The 27,763-nt window shown below is 41.8% G+C and overlaps 1 protein-coding gene across 5 annotated transcripts in view; it reads left to right on the top strand.

The window, feature by feature from the left end:
* The first annotated feature begins 11,701 nt into the window (after positions 1 to 11,701).
* Positions 11,702 to 27,763, top strand: part of LOC105466224 (cilia and flagella associated protein 70) — a 125,482-nt gene continuing 109,420 nt past the window's right edge. For 2 of the 5 annotated variants that reach the window (XM_071068764.1, XM_071068761.1), the window contains exons 1-6: positions 11,702 to 11,764; positions 16,648 to 16,750; positions 17,948 to 18,134; positions 23,412 to 23,510; positions 23,699 to 23,778; positions 27,003 to 27,182. In XM_071068764.1, coding sequence (XP_070924865.1) covers positions 16,688 to 16,750; positions 17,948 to 18,134; positions 23,412 to 23,510; positions 23,699 to 23,778; positions 27,003 to 27,182 — 609 coding nt within the window. In that variant the 5' untranslated portion in view covers positions 11,702 to 11,764; positions 16,648 to 16,687. The other 3 variants (XM_071068763.1, XM_071068762.1, XM_071068765.1) reach the window with 3 other exon arrangements.

The following is a 27,763-nucleotide window of genomic DNA, read 5'->3' as shown; positions in this document are numbered from 1 at the left end:
AGTTTCCTGTTTCTTTGTATGCCTTGTGATTTTCTGCATTGAAAATTATACATTTGGGTTTAATAATATGGTAACTCTGAAAATTGGATTCTCTCCTTTCCCCAGGGTTTGCTATTTTTTGTTACTGTATTTGTTTATTTATTTATTTATTTATTTATTTATTTATTTATTTTAATTGTTGTATGCTGTCTCTGTGCCAAGGACCATACTGAGGTATAAACTTAAGGTCTTCTCAGGTCTTTTTGAGCCTGTACCTTTCCCTAGGTGTGGGTTGCCACTTTCTGATTTTCCCCATATATGTATGTCCTTGTCTTTAATGTCTGCACCCCAAAGGGAGAAAAAGAGAAAAATGAAGGGTAGGGGTAAAGACAGACCTTTCAATCCCCTGAAAGTCACTTCACCTGACGAGGGAGAGGCTTGCAACAATTGGGGGAGGTGCAGCAATGGCCCCTGCTTCTTTGTCTGTACCCCTGTGATCAGAAGCAGTGTTCAGGAATCAGCACAGATATCTCATATTTGGAGGATAGGATCCTTTTTTGCCTACCCTGGCTCCCACAGGCTATGTGCAGGCTCCTACAGGAACAAATGCACACTCGCCTCCCACAGGATGGGTAGCTGCTACTGTGCTAAGAGCGGTGGCTCACGCCTGTAATCCCAGCACTTTGGGAGGCCGAGGTGGGCGGATCACAAGGTCAGTTGATGGAGACCACGGTGAAACCCCGTCTCTACTAAAAATACAAAAAATTAGCTGGGTGCGGTTGTGGGCGCCTGTAGTCCCAGCTACTCTGGAGGCTGAGGCAGGAGAATGGCGAGAACCCGGGGGCGGAGCTTGCAGTGAGCCCAGATCGCGCCACTGCACTCCAGCCTGGGCGACAGAGCGAGACTCCGTCTCAAAAAAAAAAAAAAAAAAAAAAAAAGAAATTAATAGTCCAAATTGCCATCCAGGTCTTCCTCTGGAAGTTGCAAACCTTCAGTAGACTCCAGAATTCCAAAATAGTTACCTCAGACAACCTCGGTGGGGAGGAAGATTTCTGGTACTTCCTACTCTGTCTGCCATCTTCCCAGAGTCCTTTCCCAAGCAACATATTTTTAAGCTTTTAAAAATATGAGCCATATATTCATATATACAATTCACCCTTTTAAAATGTACAATTCAGCTGTGCATAATCCCAGCACTTTGGGAAGCCAAAGCAGGAGGATTCCTTGAGCCCAGGAGTTTGAGACCAACCTGGGCAAGATGGCAAGACCCCGTTGCTACAAAAAATTAATTAAAAAAATTAGCTGTGTGTGGTGGTGCGTACCTGTGGTTCTAGCTGCTTGGGAGGCCAAGGCAGGAGGATGGATCATTTGAGCACAGGAGTTCGAGGTGACAGTGGGCTATGATTGTGCCATTGCACTCCAGCCTAGGTGACAAAGTGAGGCCCCCATCTCTAAAAAATAATGTGTACAATTCAGTGGTTCTCAGCATATTCACAAATTTGTGCAATCATCATCACAATCAATTTTTGAACATTTTCCTCACCCCAAAAAAGAAACCCCTTACCCAATCAGTGGTCATTCCTCATTCCTCACCCTCCTACTCAGTCCCTGGCAGCCACTAATCTACTTTCTGTCTCTGGATTTGCCTATTCTGGGACTTTCCTAATACTGGAATCTTATAATATGTAGCCCTTTGTGTCTGACTTCTTTCATTTAGCATACTGTTTCTAAGGTTCATCTGTGGTATAGCATGAATCAGTACTTCATTCTGTTTTGTGGCTGGCTATATTGCTTTTTCTTTTCTTTTCTTCAGACAGAGTCTTGCTGTGTTGCCCAGGTTGGGGTGCAGTGGCACGATCTTGGCTCACTGAAACCTCTGCCTCCTGGGTTCAAGCAATTCCCCTGCCTCAGTCTCCTGAGTAGGTGGGATTACAGGTGTGTGCCACCATGCCCGGCTAATTTTTTGTAGTTTTGGTAGAGATGGGGTTTCACCATGTTGGCCAGGCTGGTCTCAAACTCCTGGTCTCAAGTGATCTGCCTGCCTTGACCTCCCAAAGTGCTGGGATTACAGGGATGAGCCACGTAGGCCTGACCAGTTATATCACATTTTAAAAAATTCATTCATCAGTTGATGGGCATCTGGGTGTTTTTCACCTTTTGGCTATTATGAATAATGCTATTGTGAACATTCATGTTTAAGTTTTTGTGTGGACCTATGTTCCCAACTATCTTGGCTATACATTTAGGGGTAGAATTGCTGAATCATCACCTGAGGTCAGGAGTTCAAGACCAACCTGGCCAACATGGTGAAACCCTGTCTCTATTAAAAATACAAAAATTAGGCCAGGCACAGTGGCTCACATCTGTAATCCCAGCACTTTGGGAGGCCTAGGCAGGTGAATCACAAGGTCAACAGTTCGAGACCAGCCTGGCCAACACGGTGAGACAATTCTGTCTCAAATAAAAAGAATTGCTAGATCATATGGTATATCTATGTTTAACTTTTGTTTTTTTTTTAAGAGACGGAGTCTTGCTCTGTCTCCCAAGCTGGAGTGTAGTGGCACCATTTTGGCTCACTGCAACCTCCATCTCCCAGGTTCAAGCAGTTCTCCTGCCTCAGCCTCCCAAGTAGCTGGGATTACAGGCACATGCCGCCACACACCTGGCTAATTTGTGTGTGTGCGTTTTAGTAGAGACGGAGTTTCACCGTATTGCCCAGGCTGATCTCGAACTCCTGAGCTCAGGCAATCCACCCACCTTGGCCTCCCAAAGTGCTAGGATTACAGGCATGAGCCACCGCACTCGGCCTGTGTTTAACTTTTTGAGGATCTGCCAAACTGTTTACTGAGGTGGCTGTACCATATTATTATCCTATCAGCAATAAAGTTTTGAAACTGGGGGTTAATCTGATTAGATCCACAAAAAGTCTGCCCTGCAATTTGGTCATTTGCCTTTTGTTTTTTTCTATGTAGCTGAAGACCACACCATTTAACCTTTGCTGGCTTCCTATATAATCTATAAATAACATGTCACCATGGTAACGGTCACTTAAGTTGCTTTTCAGGAACTTGGGGCAGCTCCTCTCCAGTTCAAACTGGTTGCAACCACTGACCCTTCAACCAGGCCTGAGCAAATGCCGAAGAGGTAGCCTTTTGACATCACAGGCTAAACACTGCACCTTCAGATGATGCTAATGTCACCATTTTCTGAACAGTCATCCTATGAAGTGCCATGAATCCTGACTACACTTGTGCAGATCACTGGATGATTCATTTTCCCCCACTGCCAATCACCTTTCCCCATGCCTTAGACCACCCTGCTTCTCTAACCCATAAACATCCCTATGCCTTATTTTCAGAAGGCAGATATGAGAACTATTTACCTGCCCCCTTGCTGGGCTGCCTTGTGAATAAATCTTTTCTCTTTTGCAAAATGTGTCATCACAGTGATTGGTTTACCCAGCACGGGCAGAACAAACCTGGTTAATAATTTCTTCTCATCCTCGCCAACACTTATTATCATTGCCTATGTTTTTCACTATAGCCATGCTGGTGGATATGAAGTGGCATCTGATTGTGATTTTCATTTCATTTCCCTTGTGACTAATGAGCATATTTTTTGTGCTTATTGATTATTTGCATATCTTCTTTAAAAAAATATCTGTTCAAATACTTTGCCCATTTTTAATTTGGGTAATTTGTATTTCTGTTGAGTTGTAAAAGTTGTTTATATATTTTGGATAGTAGACTCTTACCAGATACACAAGTCACAAAATATTTTCTCCCATTCCATCGGTTGGCTTTTGTTTTCTTGATGGTGTCTTTTGATGTACAAAATTTTTAAATTATTTTTTCTTCAAGACTTAAAACATTTTAATTGATACAATTGTACATATTTATGGGGACAGTATAATTGTGATACATGTACACAATATGTAATAAATTAGGGTAATTAACATATCCATCATCTCAGTCATCTTTTTTGTGAAGAGAAGATTCAAAATCCTCTCTTCTAGCTATTTTGAAATATGTAATACATTACCATGAACTATAATCACCATTCAGAGCAATGGAACACTAGAACTTATTCTTCCTATCAACTGTAACTTTGTATCCATTGACTGGCCTCTCCCTGTCCTCCCTCTTCCCTCCCCTTCCCAACCTCTGGTAACCACTATTTATTCTCTACTTTTATTAGATCAACATTTTAAGGCCAGGTGCAGTGGCTCACATCTGTAATCCATCCCAGCACTTTGGGAGGCTGACGTGGGTGGATCACTTGAAGACAGGAGTTCGAAACCAGCCTGGCCAACATGGTGAAACCCCATCTCTACTAAAAATACAAAAAATAGCTGGGTGTGGTGGCATGCGCCTGTAATCCCAGCTACTCAGGAGGCTGAGGCATGAGAATTCCTTGAACCTGGAAGGTGAAGGTTGCAGTGAGCCGAGACCTTGCCACTGCACTCCAGCCTGGGTGACAGAGTGAGACTCAGCCTCAAAAAAAAAAAAAAAAAAAAAAAAAATTTAGGATTCTACATATGAATGAGATCATGCAGTATTTGTCTTTCTGTGCCTAGCTTATTTCACTTAATGATCTCTAGGCTCATTCAAGTTGTTCCAAATGACAGGATTTCATTCTTTTTTATGGCTGAATAGTATTCCATTGTGTAAATTTACCACATATTCATTCATCTGTTGATGGACACTTAGGTTGATTCCATGTTTTGGCCATCGTGAATAGTGCTGCAATAAACATGGGTGTGCAGACATCTTTTTGACATACTGATATCATATCCTTTGGATATATGGGATTGTTAGTTCATATGGTAGTTCTGTTTTTAATTTTTTTAGGAACCCTCTACTATTTTCCACAGTGGCTGTACCAATTTACATTCTCACCAACAATGCACTGCATAATGAAGGTTCAGTCAACAACAGACTACATATATGACAGTAATTCCATAACATAACACAGCTGAAAAATTCCTATCACTTAGTACTTACTAATGCTAGACTTATTATCATTATTTTAGAGTATATTCCATCTACTCATTGAAAAGAAGTTAACTATAAAAAACCCAAGGTAGGACCTTCAGGAGGTATTCCAGAAGAGGGCATTGTTTTAGGAGATGACAGCTCCATGTGTGTTAGTCCCCTGAAGACCTTCCAGTGGGATGAGATGTGCAGGTGGAAAACAGTCATCTTGATTTTCCTGAGCCTGTGTAGACTTAGGCTAATGTGTGTATTTGTGTCTTTGTTTTTTTTATTTTTGAGGTCTTGCTCTGTCACCCAGGTTGGAGTGCAGTGGTGGAATAATTGCTCACTGCAGCCTTGAACTCCTGGCCTCAAGCGATCCTCCTGCCTCAGCGTCCCAAGTAGCTGGGACTACACGCTTTTGCCATCACACCACACTAATTTTTAAGTTTTTTGAAGAGACGTGGTCTCACCATGTCACCCCAGGCTGGTAACTCCTGGACTCAAGCAGTCCTCTTACCTCAGCCTCCCAAAGTGCTAGGATTACAGGCCAGAGCCACCACACCTGACCTGTGTCTTAGTTTTTAACAAAGCTCAAAAAGTAAAAAACTATTTATTTATTTATTTATTTATTTATTTATTTATTTATTGAGACAGAGTCACTCTGTCACCCAGGCTAGAGTGCAGCAGCATGATCTCCGCTCACTGCAAGCTCCTCCTCCTGGGTTCACGCCATACTTCTGCCTTAGCCTCCTGCGTAGCTGGGACTACAGGTGCCCGCCACCACACCCGGCTAATTTTTTTGTATTTTTAGTAGAGACAGGGTTTCATCATATTAGCCAGATGGTCTCGATCTCCTGACCTTATGATCCACCTGCCTCGGCCTCCCAAAGTGCTGGGATTACAGGCGTGAGCCACCTGTAAAAATATGGTATAAAAGATAAATAGTATACCTGTAGAAGGCCTGTAAAAAATAATTTTTAAAAAACTTATAAGGGCGTACAGAAAATATTTTTGTATAGCTATAAGAGTCAAAAAGTTAAGAAGTTTAGGCTGAGTGCAGTGGCTCACGCGTGTAGTCTCAGCACTTCAGGAGGCCGAGGCAGGTGGATCACTTGAGCCCAAGAATTCAAGACCAGCCTGAGCAACATGGTGAAACCCCATCTCTACAAAAAAATACAAAAAGGCAGGAGGTTTGCTTGAGCCCAAGAAGATTGAGGCTGCAGTGAGCCATGATCATGCCACTGCACTCCAGCCAGGGTGACAGAACGAGACCCTAACTCCAAGGGAAAAAAAAAATGTTTAGGAAGCAAAAATGTTACAGTAAGCTAAAGTAAATGTATTATTTAAAAGTTTTAAAATAAATTTAGTGTAGCCTAATTATATAGTGTTTATTAAGTCTGCAGTAGTATATAGTAATGTCGTAGGCCTTCACAATTCACTCACTACTCATTCCTTCAGTCACCCAAAGCAACTTCTAGGCCAGCAAGTGCCATTCATTATGAGTGCCTTCTACAGGTGTACTATTTATCTTTTATACCATATTTTTACTGTACTTTTTCTATGTTTAGATACACAAGTACTTACCATTGTGTTAAAATTGCCTACAGTATTCGGTATAGTAACATGCCATACCTGTTTGTTGCCTAGAAGCAATAGGATATACTCTATATGACTTAGGTATGTGGTAGGCTATGCTATCTATGTTTGTGTAGATACACTATTTGCATTTTCCTCATGTTTAGTGATGTTGAACATTTTTTCATAAATCTATTGGCCATTTGTATACTTTCTTTTGAGAAATGTCTATTTAGATCTTTTTTTTTTTTTTTTTTTTGAGACGGAGTCTAGCTCTGTCGCCCAGGCTGGAGTGCAGTGGCCGGATCTCAGCTCACTGCAAGCTCCGCCTCCCGGGTTCACGCCATTCTCCTGCCTCAGCCTCCTGAGTAGCTGGGACTACAGGCGCCCGCCACCTCGCCCGGCTAGTTTTTTGTATTTTTTAGTAGAGATGGGGTTTCACCGGGTTCACCAGGATGGTCTCGATCTCCTGACCTTGTGATCCGCCTGTCTCGGCCTCCCAAAGTGCTGGGATTACAGGCTTGAGCCACCGCGCCCGGCCACGTCTATTTAGATCTTTTGCCCATTTTAAAATCAGATTATTTGTGGGAGTTTTTGTTTTTTGCATTTTTTTTTCTTTTTTGGTGTTGAGTTTCTTATATATTCTGGATATTAACCCCTTGTCAGATGCATAGTTTGTAAATATTTTCTCCCATTCTATATGCTGTCTCTTCAATCTATTGATTGTTTCCTTTGCTGTGCAGAAGCTTTTTAGTTTGATGTAATCCCACTTGTCTATGTTTGTTGTTGTTGTTGCCTGTGTTTTGAGGGTTATCCAAAAATTCCTTGCTCAGACCAATGTCAAAAGCATTTTTTCCTGTGTTGTTTTTTTTTCTAATAGTTTAATAGTTTCAGGTCTTATGCTTAAATATTTTATCCCCTTTGAGGCTATTTTTGTAAATGGTGAGAGATAGGGGTCTAGTTTTATTCTTCTGCATGTGGATAGTCAATTTTTGTGATACATCACACTAACAGAACAAAAGATAAAAGCCATATGATAATCTCAGTAGACGTGGAAAAAGCATTTGGTAATGTTCAACATCCCTTCATGACCAAACAATACAAAACTCTCAACAAATTAGATGTGGAAGGAACATACCTCAGTACAATAAAGACCATGTATGACAGACCCACAGCTAACATACTTAATGAGGACATGGTGAAAGCTTTTTCTCTAAAATCTGGAACAAGATAAGGATAGCCACTTTCACTACTTCTAGTCACATAGTACTGGAAGTCCTAGCCAGAGTAATTAGGCAAGAGAAAGAAACAAAGGACATCTAAATTGGACAGAAAGAAGTCAAACTTCCTGTCTGCAGATGACATGAACTTATACACAGAAAACCCTAAAGATTCTACCAAGAAACTGCTAGAAGTAATAAATTCAGTAAAGTTGCAGGATACAAAAGCAACATACAAAAATCAGTAGCATTTCTATATGCCATAGTGAACTATCTGGAAAAAAAAAAAAAAAAAGCAATCTCATTCACAATTACTACAAAAAAAAAGTATCCTATGTTCATGGATTAGAATAATTAACACTGCTAAAATGTTCATACTTCAAAAGTGCTCTACAGATTCAACACAGTCTCTATCAACATTGCAATGACATTCTTCACAGAAATAGAAAACCCTCAAATTTATAGTTTTAGTTCTTACATTTAGGTCTTTGGTTCATTTTGAGTTATTTTTTGTATATGGTGTTAGGTAAGGGTCCAAATTCATTCTTTGAATGTGGACATTGTTTTTTCTTGTACCATTTGTTTAAAAGACTATATTACTGCCCTCCCTCCCACATCCCATTAGATCATCTTGGCACTCTTGTTAAAAATCAATTGACCATAAATGTAAGAGTTTATTTCTGAACTCTCAATTCAGTTGATTCTTTTGATCTATATGGCTATCTTTATGCCTTTATTATTGTCTTCATTACTTGATTACTGCAACTTTGTAGAAAGTTTTGAAATTGGAAAGTGTGAGTCTTCCGACTGTTCTTCTGGTTCAAGATTGTTTTGGCTTTTCTATATGAATTTTAGGATCAGCTTGTTAATTTCTGGAAAAAAAAAGTCGGGATTCTAATTGTGATTGCTCTCAATCTGTAGATCAATTTGAGGATAAGCAATACATTTGATTGTTTTACTGAGTGTCAGAAATATGTTGACTTTGGAAGTAACAAATTAGCTAATTAGAAACATGTCTTTTGGAGTAATGAGAAAGGAATTTGTTGAGCTAGTGCATCATTTAGTGGAGGCCTTTGAAACTCAGACCAAGGCATTTGAATTTTATTAGAAAGAGATTTTTATAGTTTTTTTCCCCTGAAATTGGTTTGCATATGTAGATGATTTTATTATGATTCCAGTACTATTATATTTTCCATACCACTAAAGAGGGCTTTTTCCATACACAAGTGGATGTTTTAAATCAGTCAAAAAGTATTGAATGCCTTTCAAATAGAGTGGCCACTGCTAAGCACTGTAGGAGAATAAAAGAAGAGTAACACACACACACACACACACACACACACACACACGGGAGGCTGAGGCGGGAGGGTCACATGAACCCGGGAGGCGGAGGTTGCAGTGAGCCGAGATCATGCCACCGAACTCCAGAGCAAGACTGTCTCAATTAAAACAAAAAACAAAAAAAGGCCAGGCATGGTGGCTCACGCCTGTAATCCTAGCACTTTGGGAGGCTGAGCTGGGTGGATCACCTGAGGTTAGGAGTTCAAGACCAGCCTGGCCAACATGGCCCTGTCTCTACTAAAAATACAAAAATTAGCCGGGCGTGGTGATGGGTGCCTGTAATCCCAGCTACTCCGGTGACTGAGGCACAAGAATCACTTGACCCCAGGAGGTGGAGGTTGCAGTGAACCCAGATTGTGCCACTGCACTCCAGGCTGGGCTACAGAGTGAGACTCTGTCTTAAAAAAAAAGAAAAAAGAAAATTGTAACATACAGCCCTTGCTCTCAGGTACCCTACAGTTGAATGGAGATTAATTATGTTTAAAGAAGTGACATCTGTTATTTATCCTTGCTTGCCTAAGACCTTGAAGCAAAGTACTAAGTAGATCAAGATCATGAGCGATTTCTGGAAGAACAGCTCCCTATTAAAGACTCGGCCTAACCCAGCTTATTATGTAGAAAAAGTGTGTCATTTGCAAGTGAGATAGCTGCCTCAGTGCAAATTCACCCAAAACCCTCACTTGGGAAAAAATCCAGAGAGAAATCCTTACTCAGTAGTGCCACAGTAGTTTTATTTTGAGAACCTTTATTACCTGTAACACTGCAAGTTCCAAAAAGTATTTCTTTTAGTATTTATAATGTTTCTTTATTCACATAAACAAAAATTTTAAATTTTGACTCTGGTAACTCTATATCCTAAGCAAAGAATTTCCCAGGTAGAGTGGCTATGTGTATGTATATATTTTAATAATTTGTTTTGAAATGATCTCAAATGTATAGAAAAGTTGCCCAAATCGTGTAAGGAAGTCCCATGTCCCCTGCACTCAGATTCCTAAATAGTTAACACTTTATTGCACTTGTTTCATTGCTCACTGTGTGTGTATGCGTACATGTGTGCATGCATGTGCATATGTGTGTGTACATGTGTATGTATCCCTTGTTAGTCTTTTTCTGGACCTTTTGAGAGTCAAGAGAGCAAATTGTAGAGATAGTTTCTCATCACTCCTGAACACACCAGTGTTTATTTTCCCCTAAACAGGGACACTCTCCTACCTAACAACAAACAAACTTCCTCATCAGGGATTCAATATTGGTACAACATACCATCCAGTTCAGACGAGATCGGGCATGTTCGCGGTGGTATGTGATGCACAGAGCTAATTCACATTTTGCCAACTGTCCTAACAATGTTGTTTTCCTTTCTGGTCCAGAATGCTATACAGAGATACATATTGCATTTAGTTGCCATATAACCTCAGTCAGAGACAGTTCCCAGTCTTTCCTGTCCTTGGATGGTCTACAACCTGAGTTCCTTTGATGGTAGGAAAACCAAAAGGGATACTTTGTGGATTTTAGTGTGTTTCATCAGGAGGCTCACAATGTAGACTCCTCCCAACACTGATGATGTTAACCATGATCACCTGATCATGTTGGTTGCTTCCATTCACTGTTTTCCCCTCTGAAATCGAGTAGTATTCCATGGGAGAAGCATTCCAAAATCACCCCAGTATTCTATGCCTCACAGAACATCTACCCACCAGCCTTAGCGTCCATTGAACACTCCTGCCTGAGTCATCCTCCTCAGTAGTTGTCAAATGGTAGTTCTCTATTTCCATCCTTCTTGCTACACTTCTGTGTTGGCATCCTACTTCGAAGGAGTTTTCCTGTTTCTCTATATCAACACGGACTTGCATATTCAATGGATTGTAATCCGTTATGGTGTTGTTTACTTCATGCTCAAATTGTCCCTCATTTGGCCCAAGGGAGTCCCTTCAAGCTGGCTCTTAATACTGCAACAATTTAAAGTATACATATTGCTAAAATTCATCTGCGTTGTGCAGTTCATTAACTTTGACTGCCTGTAATATGCCTCTTTGTGAATATGCCACAGTTTATTGGTCCACTCATTCACTATTCCGTCGACGGGCACTTGGGTTGTTTCCAGGTTGTTGCTATTGTGTTTTGCTATTTTAGCTCTTTAATGTTAAATTTTGAATATTAAAAGTTTGTATTAACATCATAAACTTCAGGTCTGTTTATTGTACAAATATTGAGCACCTAGAAGCAGGGTCATTTTGCACTCTCATCAACAGTGCGTGACAGGCTCATTTTTAAAATATTGCATATTTCACGCACAAATATTTAAATGATGTTTTCAAATCAGTTTAATAAAGGCCTTTTTCTTTAAACTTCCTTATGCTTTTTTCCCTACTATTATGGAGAAATATTGAAATAAAAGAGTCCAGAAAGCAAAATGTAAAGATGGAAACCTGTGCACTTAACCCAAACGCTCGCCAAGGTAAAGCATCCGCGGAAACAGCAGGGACTCGAAATGACAGGGCTACAGCCGGCGCTAGGGCGCAGGCGCAGAAGCTCAGGGTCGCGCTCCCTGCTCTAGTCCCCAGAGGGTTATCGCGAGTCTTGGAATAAACTTGCTGCGATTGCCAAAAGTAAGTTCTCGCGAGAGGTAGTTGGTTGCTATAGTTGTCAAAAACATAACTGAGGCTGCTGCAGGTAAGACAGCGGTCCCTCCTGAAGAAACCCTCTCTTCCCGGCCTCCCCACCCCGGTCCTGCGGCCACACCACAGCCGTCACCCCGATCTTCTGCTCCCTCAGCTAAGTCCAGGCTGAAAACCCCGTTATTTAGACCGAAAAGCCGCTGGCCCGGCCAGGCGCGGACTCTGCCTCCAGCCCCAGCCCGGCGACCTCCACAGTAGCGCGGACGTAGGTCCTCCTTAACCGCTTCTCGTCGTAGGTCTGATTCCGCGCGGACTGCGCTTGTCCCCCAGACCAGACCCAGTCACATCGCCTCTTTCGTCCAACCTTTTTCTCACTGGACTCTCCCCTTGTAGCTTCTTCCGAGCAGATGACAAGAAATGCGTGCCTTGCCGGGGGCAACAAGAGTCCCCACCCTAGCTGCCCTGATCATAACTTTAGTCCTATTTCTTGCATTCATAGTTCAAAGACGACGCGAACGCCTCTTGTGTACAAGACATGGTGCCAGGCACTCGGGGCCCGTAAATATGCGTGAAGGTCACATGCCTTCGAAGGTGTAATTGAGCTCTCAGGACAAACGCTGCATATTAATAATATCATTTGTGCAGTGCTTCATAGCTCAAACAGCTTTAATATTTTAGGGGGTATTCACAATGTGAAACAGGTTGGAAGTTATCCATTTTACAGAAGGTGAAACTGAGGCTTAGAGAAGTTAGGCTTTTGCCCAGGGGCACATAGTTACTAAGTAGGAAAGGTCCTTTGAATACCCAGTCTTCATAAACAGGACAGCTTGTGGTAATGCCACAAGAGACGTGTAAAGTGCTAAATGAATTCAGAGGAAAGGCAGGTTTTTCCGACTGGGAAGCTTCATGGACTAGGAAGCATTTGAGCTGGATTTTAAAGGATGAGTAGGATTTGCTGTAGAGACGGAATGAGTAGAAAGGGAGAGATCATTCCAGGGGGAAGGAAAAATGCAAAGGTTCAGAAGTGACTAAATGCAGGTGATCTTTGAAAAATACTAAGCAAGAGCATAAGCTAGAAGAGGGGAGTTGACTGGCACTGCAAGATCCTAGAAAGCCCTGAATGTAGTACTACATTTAACTACAGTTAAACTGTAGTGTTACAGTTTAACTTTGTTTGGTAGGTGAGAGGGAACAAGACAGTGGTATGATCAGATCTGTACTTTAATAAGGTAGTTATCTGCTTGTCTCATCTCATTTTCTCCCTATTTCTTCTTACACCACCGCTGCAAGCTACTTGCTACTTGCTATGTGTGTTGTTTTGCCTCTGAACGTTTTAAAATCTGTTGCCTTTCTTGGAATATCCTTCCCTTTACTCTATTAAGACATAGTTCCAGGGTACTTCCTCCAAGATTTTCCTGGCATGCACACGTATTCTCAAATCCAGCTAGGTCCCAGCTTCATGCAGCACTTCCTTGCTGTATGATTGCTGGTATGATAACAAACTTCTCTGAAGCTCAGTTTTTTTCACTCAAACAGAGATTTAAGAATCACTTAGAAGGGAGGCTACGTTTAAGATAATAAATGTGAAGCACACTTGGTACACTGGCTATAATCAGTTAATTTCCTTACTTCTCACATTCTTTATATTTGTAAAAGAAAAAATAAATTTCCACCCCCCTTTTCCTCCTTTCCTCTGTCAGAGCACTTCTTCCCTCCCTTTCCTTCTTTCACTCCTCCCTTCTTTTCCTCTGTCAGAGCACCTGTCTCACAGATTATGACTCCTGGTCTAGTTACACATCTCTCGTCCTCACTAGATTTTAAATTTCTTGAGGTTAGAGAGTTCACATCTTATCTCTTGTATCCTCAGCACCCACCACAGTGCCAAGCTTAACAAAGTTTTTTTCAATGAGCAGTTCTTACAGAAGCGGGATGAGTTAGAGTGAGAAACTGGAGTCAGAGACACCAGTTAGGAGGCTTTTGTTACAGTCTAGCAGAAGGGTAATGAAGGCCTAATGCCATATTATTGAAAAGGAAAGAAGACTGATACAAAAGGGCATTTTAAATGTACATTTGGCCGGGCGCGGTGGCTCAAGCCTATAATCCCAGCACTTTGGGAGGCCGAGACGGGTGGATCACGAGGTCAGGAGATCGAGACCATCCTGGCTAACACGGTGAAACCCCGTCTCTACTAAAAAATACAAAAAACTAGCCGGGCGAGGTGGCGGGCGCCTGTAGTCCCAGCTACTTGGGAGGCTGAGGCCGTAGAATGGCGTGAACCCGGGAGGCGGAGCTTGCAGTGAGCTGAGATCCGGCCACTGCACTCCAGCCTGGGCTACAGAGTGAGACTCCGTCTCAAAAAAAAAAAAAAAAAAAAAGTACATTTGACAAAGAAGTTGTCAGTGCCACTAAAGCCCTGAAACAGCCCAGAAATATGTTGTTGAACAAATGATCTGAGACTTTTAGGTGTCTGGAAAAATGCTGGAGTAGCTGAGAAGAGGCAGGATAATGATAAAGTCTGAAGGCTGTAAGATGTCGTTTTCTCTTTTGTATCACCAAATACACTTAGCATAGTATGTCCTCAGTAAACGTTTGAATTGAGTTAGAAAATAAGGCCTTTTCAACAGGCACAGTGGCTCATGCCTTTTAATCTCAGCACTTTGGGAGGCTGAGTGGGCGAATTGCTTGAGCCTAGCCTTCGAGACCAGCCTAGACAGTGTGGTGAAACCCTGTCTCTGCGAAAAATACAAAAATTAGCTGGGCGTGGTGGCGCATGCCTATAGTCCCAGCCACTCAGGAGGCTGAGGTGGGACGATCACTTGAGCCTGGGAGGTTGAAGCTGCAGTGAGCTGTGATCGCACCACTGCACTCCAGCCTGGGTGACAGAGTGAGAGCCTGAAAAAACAAAAACAAAAACAAAAAAAAAAAAAAAAAAAAAAAAGGAAGGAAGGAGAGAGAAAAGACCTTTTCTAAAAAACAAATATCCAATTTATTTTTGAAATTGTTTGTGCCCTTAGTATTGTAAAATTGACAGTATATCTGACTAAATAAGGTATATATATTAAGACCTTTTCCAATGGACTACCATTTTATGTGGTTGCTTCTTTCCTGCTCTCAAAATATATTTTTGTAAAACTGAGAAGTTAAATAATGTTTGAAGGGAGCTTTGCAGATTAAAAAAAAAAAAGGTTACCAGAGAACACTGTGAAGGATGTACGGCAGCAGTCCCCAACCTTTTTGGCACCAGAGACCAGTTTTGTGGAAGACAATTTTTCCACAGACTGGGGGCAGCGGGGATGATTTGGGGATGATTTGAGCACATTACGTTTATTGTGCACTTTATTTCTATTATTATTACATGGTAATATATAATAATTAAAATATATATATATATATATATATTTTTTTTTGAGATGGAGTCTTGCTCTGTCGCCCAGGCTGCAGTGCAGTGGCGCAATCTCGGCTCACTGCAAGCTCCGCCACCCGGGTTCACACCATTCTCCTGCCTCAACCTCCAGAATAGCTGGGACTACAGGTGCCCACTACCATGCCTGGCTAATTTTTTTGTATTTTTAATAGAGATGGGGTTTCACCATGTTAGCCAGGCTGGTCTCGATCTCCTGACCTCATGATCTGCCTGCCTTGGCCTCCCAAAGTGCTGGGATTACAGGCGTGAGCCACCGCGCCCGGCCTATGTATTTTTTTTGAGACGGAGTCACTCTGTCGCCCAGGCTGGAGTGCAGTGGTGTGATCTCAGCTTGCTGCAACCTCTACCTCCCAGGTTCAAGTGATTCTCCTGCCTCAGCCTCCCAAGTAGCTGGAACTACAGGCACATGCCACCACACCCAGCTAATTTTTGGTTTTTTTTTTTTTTTTTTTTTTTTTTTTGAGACGGAGTCTCGCTCTGTCACCCAGGCTGGAGTGCAGTGGCCGGACCTCAGCTCACTGCAAGCTCCGCCTCCCAGGTTTACGCCATTCTCCTGCCTCAGCCTCCCGAGTAGCTGGGACTACAAGCGCCCGCCACCTCGCCCGGCTAGTTTTTTGTATTTTTTAGTAGAGACGGGGTTTCACCGTGTTAGCCAGGATGGTCTCGATCTCCTGACCTCGTGATCCACCCGTCTCGGCCTCCCAAAGTGCTGGGATTACAGGCTTGAGCCACCGCGCCCGGCAATTTTTGTATTTTTTAGTAGAGATGGGGTTTCACCATATTGGACAGGCTGATCTCGAACTCCTGATTCGTGATCCACCCGCCTCGCCTCCCAGAGTGCTGGGATTACAGGCATGAGCCACTGCGCCCAGCCTATATCATGAAATATACAACTCACCATAATGTAGAATCAGTGGGAGCCCTGCTTGTTTTCCTGCAGCTAGACAGTTCTATCTCTGGGTGATGGGAGACAGTGACAAATCAGGCATTTGATTCTAGATCCTTTGCATGTACTCAGTTATAATAGGGTTCACATTCCTGTGAGAATCTAATGCCGTCACTGATCTGACGGGACACAGAGCTCAGGTGGTAATGCAGGTGATGTGGAATGGCTGTAAATAGAATTGAAGCTTTGCTTGCTTGCCTGCTGCTTACCTCCTGCTGTGCGGCCCGGTTCCTAACAGGCCACGGGCTGGTACTGGTTCATGACTCGGGCTGGGGACCCCTGATGTAGGGTATGGGAGGTCAAGGTGTTCCTACTTTGTCTTGTGAGACTTTGTGCTTAATGGGTTAGTTACCTGTATAAACATCTTTTAGTGCTAACCAGTGAAATCATCCTTGTGACCAGCTCCCTAAAGCACTGCCTGTCCAGCAGCAAAGGTTGGATGTGGGGAATAAAACAGTGCTGGACTATGGTATTTCCTTAGGTTCTCCCTGGTATTGGTTATGATGGAATATGGGTACTTTTGCAGCTCTGGTACATGAGGGGACAGGTTGATTCATTCTGTTTACAGAGACCAAAGAAAACCAGAGGGACTTTTCCCAGTTGGTGATATGGAGCAAGTGCCATCAACAGGCAGACTCGTGCAGATCACCGTGACAGAGGGATATGATTTGGTAAAGTTACTTTTGGAAATTTACAAAATCCTTAGTTTGGGAGTACCTGCAGGAGTAATGGAATTTTGCTTCATTCTCTACCTCCAAACCTCCTGGCTTTATATAGCAGTGGCATTCCGCCTCAGTGTTCCTTATTGTTAGTCTGTGATCTCCAAGTCACATTACTGTGTGTCTCAAATACTCGGCAATTTGAATACTAAATTTAATAGGATGAAAGAAACAGTGGTTTTAGTTTCCCTAGACAGCAGTTCACATATAATTTTTTCCCTTTCTCCTGACAAGGATCTGAATTCTTCCAGAGTTTCCCTTGTGATTAATTCTATTTGATTAATTAAAACAACAACAACAACAATGTGATGTACTAAAAATTAGGAGTATAATGAAATGGGAAAATATTCAGTATATTAAGTTTAAAAAGATCATTTCAAAGAGGATGTAATTAATGAGCTCCACTTTGTTTTAAAATGCATATATAAAAATGTATCGGCCGGGCGCGGTGGCTCAAGCCTGTAATCCCAGCACTTTGGGAGGCCGAGACGGGCGGATCACGAGGTCAGGAGATCGAGACCATCCTGGCTAACACAGTGAAACCCCGTCTCTACTAAAAAATACAAAAAACTAGCCGGGTGAGGTGACCGGCGCCTGTAGTCCCAGCTACTCGGGAGGCTGAGGCAGGAGAATGGCGTGAACCCAGGAGGCGGAGCTTGCACTGAGCTGAGATCCGGCCACTGCGCTCCAGCCTGGGCAAGAGAGCCAGACTCCGCCTCAAAAAAAAAAAAAAAAAAAATTGTATCTATGTGTGTGTGTATGGGTATACACGTGCACATCCATATATTCACAACAAAACGCTAGAAAATATATTCTAAAATGTTAATAATGCTTACATGTTACAGTAAGATTGCAGGTAATTAATTTTCTTTCTTTTAAAAATGTTCCTCAGTATACTTCTATTATCAGGTGAAACACAATAAATGTTGTTTTCAAAACTCCAACATAACAGCACTTAAATGGAATGTTGCATTTAAGTAAAACTAGATTTGTTTAATTATTTTTCTACCTATTCCTTTTGTATTTGTGATGTTGCTTGTTAGGAAAAAATGAAAAATGCTATTTAGCCCAAATCAAAATGGGTTGCCAGATGTGTAGGAAAATTCTCTATTTAAATATAATTGTAAAGTGGTGTGTTTCTGCCAACAGAAAGGTTTTAAAGGAGATACTCCAGTTACCTTTATTCGGGCAGAATTCAATCAAGTGGTTCTGGGAGACTCTGCAAAAATTACTGTTTCTCCAGAAGGAAGTGCAAAATACAACTTCACTAGCAGTTTTGAGTTTAATCCTGAAGGAGGAATCACTTTAGATGACCTCGCTCACAAACCTGTGTTCTGTAAGTCCTTGTGGTTCTAAAAATCAATGTCCTGATTGCCTTCTTCCCTATCATGTTGGATGGGAAAAGCAGAACCAAAACATTCTTTTAAACATGTAACTAAAATCATGAGAAAGAAAGGGCACTTCCTTTGTTTCCAGAAGCAAGGCAGGAACTGAAACCTGGAAATCTTGAACAGCTGCTGTTGGTGTGTATGTGTTAGTGGAAGTGTGCAGGGAGAAGGCAGTACTCCAAAACCTAGGGGCTTGGGTTTTAATGCTCTCAGAAGGACAGAAAACCTTTGGCTGCTGTTGATGGGGGAATAGAGACTGAGATCACCTCCCCATCACAAGTTAAGATCTCAAAAAGTATGGAACAGGAAAATAAAATCTGCTTAAGCATCTCTGTCTAGATCCTGGGTAGAGAAAAAAGTCTTCCCTAGGAATAATCATAGGCTTGTACTAACCATTAAAGAATATATATGTTTTTAAAACACAGGAGGAGCATTTTTATGATAGCAGTTGGCCACATTCTAAGCGATAAAGCAAGTCCTACCATAGATCAAAGGATCAATAGCATACAGACACCTTTTCTGCCAAAATGTAACAATCAACAAAATTAGAAATCAATAACAAAAAGATAGCCAAAATACTATTTGGAAATTTAAAAACATACTTATGAATAATTTATGGGACAAATAAAAAAGTCATAATAAAAATTGCAAAGCATTTGGAAGAGATCAACAGTAAAACACTAAATATCAGAATTCGTGGGATATAGTTAAAGTTGTACTTAGAGGTACATTTATAATCTTAAGCGCATTAATTAGAAATAAAAAGGATTAAAAGCAAAACTTTTGAGAAGATGGAATAGATGTACTTTTCTCTATTCCTCCCACTGAATACAACTACAAACCCTGGACATTATATATAAAAATAAGAGACTCTGAAAGGTGGAGAGAAGGAAACTTGGGACCTGGGGAATGACACAGTGGTGAGTTCCTTGGGTTTTCTTTTTGCCTTATATATCTCATACTTCTTGCTGAAGAAGGTGGCAACCTGGAGACACCAATGGGCACAGACCAAAAAAAGAAAAAGAAAGCAAGCCTGATAAAAGTCTGCTCTGTTTAGCCAAAAGACTATGAAAGGGGCAGCCTAATAAGACAGAAAAGTTTTAGAGAGTAATTCCTTACTCCAGCTAAAAACCATAGGAAAAAAAACTGTAGCCCCCACCCTCAATCAAGCTGAGTGGAGAGCTTAGACTTCCACTCTCACAAAGCTCAAAAATGAGATTCTCCATTACCCTAGTGATGTCAGAGAAGACCAAGTAGGGAACCAGGACTTTTATCCCCTCTGGTAATGATTCCCCTTCCCACCCCTCATAATGTTAGTGGAGACCACAAGAATCTTGCACTTCTCTCCCAAACTGTCAGTAACAAGGTGCCCTTTTGCTTCCCACTGGAGTGGTATCAGAGGAGGCCTAGTTTAGAGTCAGAGCTTTCACCATCACCCAGGTGTAATGAATCCACACACACTGTGGTATCAGTGGAAACCAAGTAAGGAATCAGGACTCCAATTCCCCTGCTCAACAGTAATGAGGAACTGCCCACATCAGGTGTCAGCAGAGGCTGAGTAGGGAACCTAGACTTCCACCCCCAACTTGGCAGTAATGAGGCAGCATCTCCTTCCTTCTTCTGTTGGGGTGGTGTTGGAAAACGCCAGCTGAAAACAGAAGGTGTAAGTGAGATCCAGAGATTCATAACAACAGGAAAAGTCCGGGTTTCACCTGAAAGCCGTAAGTCATTCCAAGAACTGGAAGATCTCAATTGAATTAAAAAAATGTAATGGGCCAGGCACAGTGGCTCAAGCCTGTAATCCCAGCACTTTGGGAGGCTGAGGTGGGTGGATCACAAGGTCAGGAGTTCAAGACCAGCCTGTCAACATGGTGAAACCCCCATCTCTACTCAAAATACAAAAATTAGCTGGGGGTGGTGGAGCATGCCTGTAGTCCCAGCTACTCAGGAGGCTGAGGCAGGAGAATCACTTAACCTGAGAGATGGAGGTTGCAGTGAGCCAAGATCACACCACTGCGCTCCAGCCTGAGTGACAGAGCGAGACTCTGTCTCAAACAAACAAAAAACAGTGGCTGGGTGCAGTGGCTCATGCCTGTAATCCCAACACTTTGGGGCTGGGCGTGGTGGCTCACACACACCTGTAATCCCAGCACTTTGGAAGGCCAAGGCAGGCGGATCACAAGGTCAGGAGATCGAGACCATCCTGGCTAACACGGTGAAACCCTGTCTCAACTAAAAATACAAAAAATTAGCCGGGTATAATCCCAGATACTTGGGAGGCTGAGGCAGGAGAATGGCGTGAACCCAGGAGGTGGAGCTTGCAGTGAGCTGAGACTGCGCCACTACACTCCAGCCTGGGCGACACAGCGAGACTCCATCTCAGAAAAAAAAAAAAAAAAAAAAAAAAAAAAAATATATATATATATATATATATACACACACACACACACACACACAAATTAGCTGGGTGTGGTGGTGAGCACTTGTAGCCCTAGCTACTCCAGAGGCTGAGGTGGGAGGATCACTTGAGCCCTTGAGGCAGGGGTTGCAGTGAGCTGAGATCACACCACTGCATGCCAGCCCAGGTGACAAAGTGAGGCCTGGTCTTGAAAAACAAACAAACTACCAAAATAAATACCAGCTGGATAAAATGTGGGTAAAAAATTAAATCGTGTAACTACCATAAGAAATCATGGAATTAAAATAATCGAGAGATGAAGCCTTTGTAAGTATTTCACAACTGTAGAAACCACAGAAAAATAATATATATATATATTCATTAGCAACTGCAAAAGACAAGCTACAAACTGGATTACAATTTGCAATTCATTTCTAGACAGAAGGCAAATTTACCTTTAAAGAGCTCTTGCATATTAATAAGAGCAAGAATCTAATGGAAAAGTATATAAAACATATGAAAGGAATATGAAAAGTTCATGGAAAAGAAACTATAACTGGTACTTAAATATATGGAAAAAATTTCAACCTGATTCTAATACAAAAAAATAAAATTATGCTTAGATGCTATTTTCATCTGTCAGGTTACAAAGGTCACAGAGTTTGATAACATACCACATAGGTAAATATGTTATCAAACTCTATTATCCTTGCTGAAAACGCTGAAACTGAACCCAAGTAGGAAACACAGGAAATGAGAAACAAATTAAATGCTATGAGGAATAAAACGAGACAAATCTAGAACGTGTAACATTCTGTATAACTATTGGCCTGGTGTCTTCAACAAAAGAGAGAAATGTTTGAGAGAAGAAGTATGTGGAAAGGGGGGACTGGTCTAAATGAAAAGAAACATGACAACCAAATGCAACACGTGGTCTTTGAGTGGATTCTGGTTTGAACAGACCAGCTATAAAATAAATTTGGGGATAATTGGGAAATGTTAAATATCAACTGGACACTAGATGAATTAAGGAATTATTTAATGCTATTATCACACACTTGCCAAATGTGGTAAAGTGATTGTGGTTTTCTAGGAAAATATCTTACTTGGGATTTGTGTATTTTGGTATTTAGGAGTAAAATGTCATGATGTCTGTAATTTATTTGAAAAGTACTTCAGCAAACAAAGAAAATATGATAAAGGCCGGGCGCGGTGGCTCAAGCCTGTAATCCCAGCACTTTGGGAGGCCGAGACGGGTGGATCACGAGGTCAGGAGATCGAGACCATCCTGGCTAACACGGTGAAACCCCGTCTCTACTAAAAAAATACAAAAAAATAGCCGGGCGAGGTGGTGGGTGCCTGTAGTCCCAGCTACTCAGGAGGCTGAGGCAGGAGAATGGCGTGAACCCGGGAGGCGGAGCTTGCAGTGAGCTGAGATCCGGCCACTGCACTCCAGCCTGGGCAACAGAGCGAGACTCCGTCTCAAAAAAAAAAAAAAAAAAAAAAAAAAGAAAATATGATAAAAGTATTTGAGCAAACAAAGCTACATATGATGAAGCAAAAAAATTGTTAAATTTAGATTATGGTTATATGGATAGTTGTTACACTATTCTACTTTGTGTATTTGAAATTTTGAAATTGTTATAATAAGTGTTAAGCACACAGAGTAATGCTGCAGTGAAAAACTTTGTACATACTCTGCGTGCTACAGGATTACTCCAAAATGTGTCAAGCCTTATGGTAGGCAATATAGGGGATCTAGAGCAATGTTTTCCTTTTTCTTTTTTCTTTTTCTTTTTTTTTGAGACAGAGTCTCGCTCTGTCGCCCAGGCTGGAGTGCAGTGGCCCAGTCTCTGCTCACTGCAAGCTCTGCCTCTCGGATTCACGCCATTCTCCTACCTCAGCCTCCTGAGTAGCTGGGACTACAGGCGCCCGCCACCATGCCTGGCTAATTTTGTTTTTGTATTTTTAGTAGAGATGGGGTTTCACCGTATTAGCCAGGATGGTCTCAATCGCCTGACCTCATGATCCGCCTGCCTCGGCCTCCCAAAGTGCTGGGATTACAGGCTTGGGCCACCTCGCCCACCCTAGAGCAGTGTTTTTCAAACTTCAGATTGTGACTTTTTAGCCATTCGTAAGATCAATTGATGGGCATTATGACCAGTAATTTCTTCTATATGAAATAGAATAGAAAATAACTAAGGATTTTGACCTAGTAAAGATTAATATTATATGAAGCTTTGTTATATAATCATATGTATCAGTTACTTTTTTTTTCTTTTCTTTTTTTGAGATGGAGTTTTGCTCTTGTTGCCCAGGCTGGGTGCAATGGCTTGATCTCGGCTCACCACAACCTCCGCCTCCCAGGTTCAAGCGATTCTCCTGCCTCAGCCTCCCGAGTAGCTGGGATTACAGGCATGGGCCACTATGCCTGGCTAATTTTGTGTTTTTAGTAGAGACGGGGTTTCTCCGTGTTTGTCAGGGTGGTCTCGAACTCCCAACCTCAGGTGATCTGCCCTCCTCGGCCTCCCAAAGTACTGGGATTACAGGCGTGAGCCACTGCGCCCAGCCTCAGTTACTTTTATACACATGCATGTACATGATTATGATCTAAAACCTATTTCTTATTATAACTTGCAGGCAAAATGTTCAAAAGTCTCTGAAGTGGTCCGGTATTTTCCACCAGAAGTCACTGATGTTGATGCCTTCTTTACTTTCAAGTTAATTTTTTTTAACGTACATATCTTTGCCAATGCTTTGTGTGTTGCACCTTGGTTATCGGGTGGATGTTTTAAATGTCTCATTTTCTTTGTTTTGATTTTTCTAGTAACTGTGACTGAAGTTTTACCAAAGGAAAAGAAACAGAAAGAAGAGAAGACCTTAATTCTTGGTCAGGCGGTGGTGGACCTTCTTCCCTTACTGGAAGGTCAGATGTGTGCTTTGCCCAAAAGCAGAAATGGCAAAGCTCATAAAAACTTAGCCCCAGAGAGATATAGAAATTAGCCTCAATGAATTTGAGGCATTTGAGGGGTAAAGTGGGCACATTTATCTCTGCCTGCAGTCATCCCAACTTAACCCTTTCTTCTTTGGCTCAACTTGGGCTTCTTTTTGCAGGACAGAGTTCATTTCAAACAACAGTTCCATTGCACCCTGTGCAAGGCTCACCCTTAGAAACTCCTAGATCAAGTGCTAAGGTAATCAGAGTTTTAGCTCTCAACATTTCAGCCTGCCATTCAGTGTAACAATTCTGTCTGCTATTAAGGTTCAGTTCAGTTAAGTGTAATGCATTGGGCATTTTCTTTTTTTAATTTTTTAATTTAATTTTATTTTTTTTTGTTGAGACAGAGTCTCGCTCTGCCGCCCAGGCTGGAGTGCAGTGGCCGGATCTCAGCTCACTGCAAGCTCCGCCTCCCGGGTTCACACCATTCTCCTGCCTCAGCCTCCCGAGTAGCTGGGACTATAGGCGCCCGCCACCTCGCCCGGCTAGTGTTTTGTATTTTTAAAGTAGAGACGGGATTTCACCATGTCAGCCAGGATGGTCTCGATCTCCTGACCTCGTGATCCACCCGTCTCGGCCTCCCAAAGTGCTGGGATTACAGGCTTGAGCCACCGCGCCCAGCCGGGCATTTTCTTCTCACAGCACACTTAGTGTTAGATTCTGGGAGACAAAGATAATAAGGCGGAGTCCTACTTTGAAAAGCCCACAATATACATATCATAGATTACAACCCAGTGTGGTTAAATGGTGAAGCGAGGCACATGGGCATAGAGCAGGTATCAGTTACTTTGTCCACGGGTAGAGGCAAGGAAGGCTTAACCATGGAAATAACTCTTGAGCTATGTCCTGATGGATCAAATAGTATATGAAAGCACCTCATATACTTTAGGGCATGGTAGCATGCCTCTCACTGAAAATTTCTAATCCAACAGTTCTAGCCCAGACCCCTTTCTGGAATTCTAGAATATCAAACTTTATAAGCACCTACTGTATACCTCTATAATGTTATCTCATAGGCACCTAAAACTCAACATTCCAAAACGGAACTCAGTATCTTCCCTGAAACCTACTCTTCCTTTTATCTTAGTTTTTTGACTAGTGGCATCACCCATCCATGAAATCATGGAACATAGAACCTAAATTATATCTATGACTGTTCCCTCAGACCCTAACTACAGCCAATCCTCAAATCTGCCTTTCACCAAATCCTGCCTTTTCCATCTTCTAAGTGTCTTTAGGTTTTCTTTTTGGCTTCATTCCTACTCTTTATTGCCTTATTATCTCTCACTTGGATAGTTACAAATAGCCTTGTACCTACCTTTACCTCCCTCTAGTTCAGCCTCCCCATGGCTTGCACAATGATTTAAAAGTGAATCTGATCTTATCTCTTCCCCTACTTAGTACTGTGTAGTTCATGGATTCACCCGCTGCTTACAAGTTAAGGTCCAGATTGCTTATCAGGGATACAGCATCCTTTATAATGGAAGCCTCCCCCTTCAACCTCATCTCTCATTACTCCTTTCCTTATATTAATACTTCAAGTTCCAGAATCCTGAATTACTTACATATACCTAAATGGAAGATACCATACTGTTCCAATCCCTCTTTACATAGACTGTTTTTGCCCCCTAAGACCAGCCAAGTGCAGTAGTGAGACACGGGAAAGAATAGAACAAAGAATTTGATCTGTAACTGACTGCAAACAGTCAGTTGAAATAACTCACTACCTTTGGACCAGCCCACAAAAACTGTTCTTATCCAGAATGGTTTTTTCTTTCCTTCCTCTGCTAATCCAGGTTGTAAATGCCTATTTATCCTATAAATGTCAACCCAGCCAAATAATTATTCACTCCCTCCTTGGTTTCCTTGACTGCAGCATTTTGTACAGGTCTCTAGTATAGATTTCGCATAAATCTTGGCACTATGACATGAGTTCTATGTTGAAAGGAACTATGTCTTCTTTGTCTTTATATCCCTAGTGATGGAGCAGAGTGCCTAGCATTCGATACACATTCTTTTTTTTTTGAGATGGAGTTTTGCTCTTGTTGCCCAGCCTGGAGTGCAATGGTATGATCTCGGCTCACTGCAACCTCCACTTCCTGGGTTCAAGCGATTCTCCTGCCTCAGCCTACCGAGTACCTGGGATTACAGGCACCCACCACTCTGCCCGATTAATTTTTATGTATATTCTCTTTTAGTAGAGATGGGGTTTCACCATGTTGGCCAGGCTGGTCTCAAACTCCTGACCTCAGGTAATATGCCTGCCCTGGCCTCCCAAAGTGCTGGGATTACAGGCGAGAGCCTACCTTGCCCAGCCTCAATACACATTTAAAACCTACTTTGTATGTATCCTGAGTGAAAATGTCAGAGGTATACACATATATGTCTATACCTATTTATGTGGAATATATACATATCTATCAGAAAAAAAATATTTTCTTATTACAAAGCATTACATTTAAATTACAAAAATAGGCCGGGTGCGGTGGTTCATGCCTGTAATCCCAGGACTTTGGGAGGCTGAGGCGGGCAAATCACGAGGTCAGGAGTTCAAGACCAGCCTGGCCAATATGTTGAAACCCCGTCTCTACTAAAAATACAAAGATCAGCTGAGCGTGGTGGTGTGCGCCTGTACTCCCAGCTGCTCAGGAGGCTGAGGCAGAAGAATCACCTGAACCCAGGAGGCGGGGTTGCAGTGAGCCGAAATTGTGCCACTGTATTCCAGCCTGGACAACAGAGCGAGACTCTGTCTCAAATTTAATTTAATTTAATTTAAAAATTACCATAATAATAATAAAATATAGACTAGCAAAAAAGCACCCAATCTCACTTACTCATGTGCAACTTCTGTCGACCTTTTTTTTTTTTTGAGATGGAGTTTTACTCTTGTTGACCAGGCTAGAGTGCAATGGCACGATCTCAGCTCACTGCCTCCCTGGGTTCAAGCAATTCTCTTGCCTCAGCCTCCCCAGCAGCTGGGACTACAAGCGTGCACCACCACGCCTGGCTAATTTTGGTATTTTTAGTAGAGATGGGTTTTCACTGTGTTGGCCAGGCTGGTCTTGAACCCCTGATCTCAGGTGATCCACCTGCCTTTGCTCCCAAAGTGCTGGGATTGCAGGAGTGAGCCACCATGCCTGGCCAACATTTCAATAGACTCTTACAATTCCTGTTTTATATGTATTTATATATATACTTTACCTCAATATGGTAGAGTGGGAAGGGAACAGTTTAGGAATAGATTCTCTTCTTGGCTCTATCTCCAACTCACGGGACCTAGAGAACATGATTTCAACTTATGGAAATAATTAAGCTTTACCTTCTTATCTTGAACAGTAATATGAGATTCAAATGAGGTAATGCAAAAAAGGAAGATCTCTGGCAATTTTCAAAATGTTGCATGATTTTATTCTTTTACAGCAGTGCAGTCTTGAAGTTAAAGTATTAGTGGCAGAGCCTTTACTGACCACAGCCCAGATCTCAGGGGGCAATCTACTAAAGGTCACGCTGGAGGCTGCTTACTCTGTGCCTGAATCCTTCATTCCAACAGGTCCTGGGCAGAACTACATGGTCGGTCTGCAAGTTCCATCACTTGGAGAGGTAAAGCCCTACTGCCAGATGTTTATAGAGATTCAAACATGTCTGTACTCATATGGTCATCTCTTCCTCACCTCTAAGATTTCATTCAAAACATTGTACTGCTAATAGCTGAGATTTATTTTAGGCTTGAAAAATACAGTTTATCTCTATTTTATATACAGATTTTAATGTTTAGGATTTACATATTTATTATATATTGTGCATTAAATATAATTTATATAAATGTATGGTAGAAAATATGTAAGACATTTAAAATGGCCAATTTTGGTGTATTTCTATACAGATTATTTTTGCGTGTACATTTTGCAGATTTTGTGCAATGTGCTTTATTAAACAAAACTTTCTCTTAATTCCAGATTATTTTCTTAGGCCACATTTCCAGGTATAGGAATGATTGGATATGGAGTTTCTTAAGCTCTTGATGGAGATTTCTAAATTGCTTGCTAAAAGACTTCTATTCAGTTAACACTTTCACTTGTCTTATTTCCAGGGCCGTGTATGTGAATGACCCACTAAAGTTGTGTAGCAACTCTTCAGTTTGCTGAGGACTTAGGAGGTTCCTGGGATATGGGACTTTCAGT

Source organism: Macaca nemestrina, chromosome 9 (assembly GCF_043159975.1).
Source record: "Macaca nemestrina isolate mMacNem1 chromosome 9, mMacNem.hap1, whole genome shotgun sequence".
Lineage (NCBI taxonomy): Eukaryota > Metazoa > Chordata > Mammalia > Primates > Cercopithecidae > Macaca > Macaca nemestrina.
Note: the sequence above shows the minus strand (reverse complement) of the source record. Positions and strands in the feature narration are given on the sequence as shown.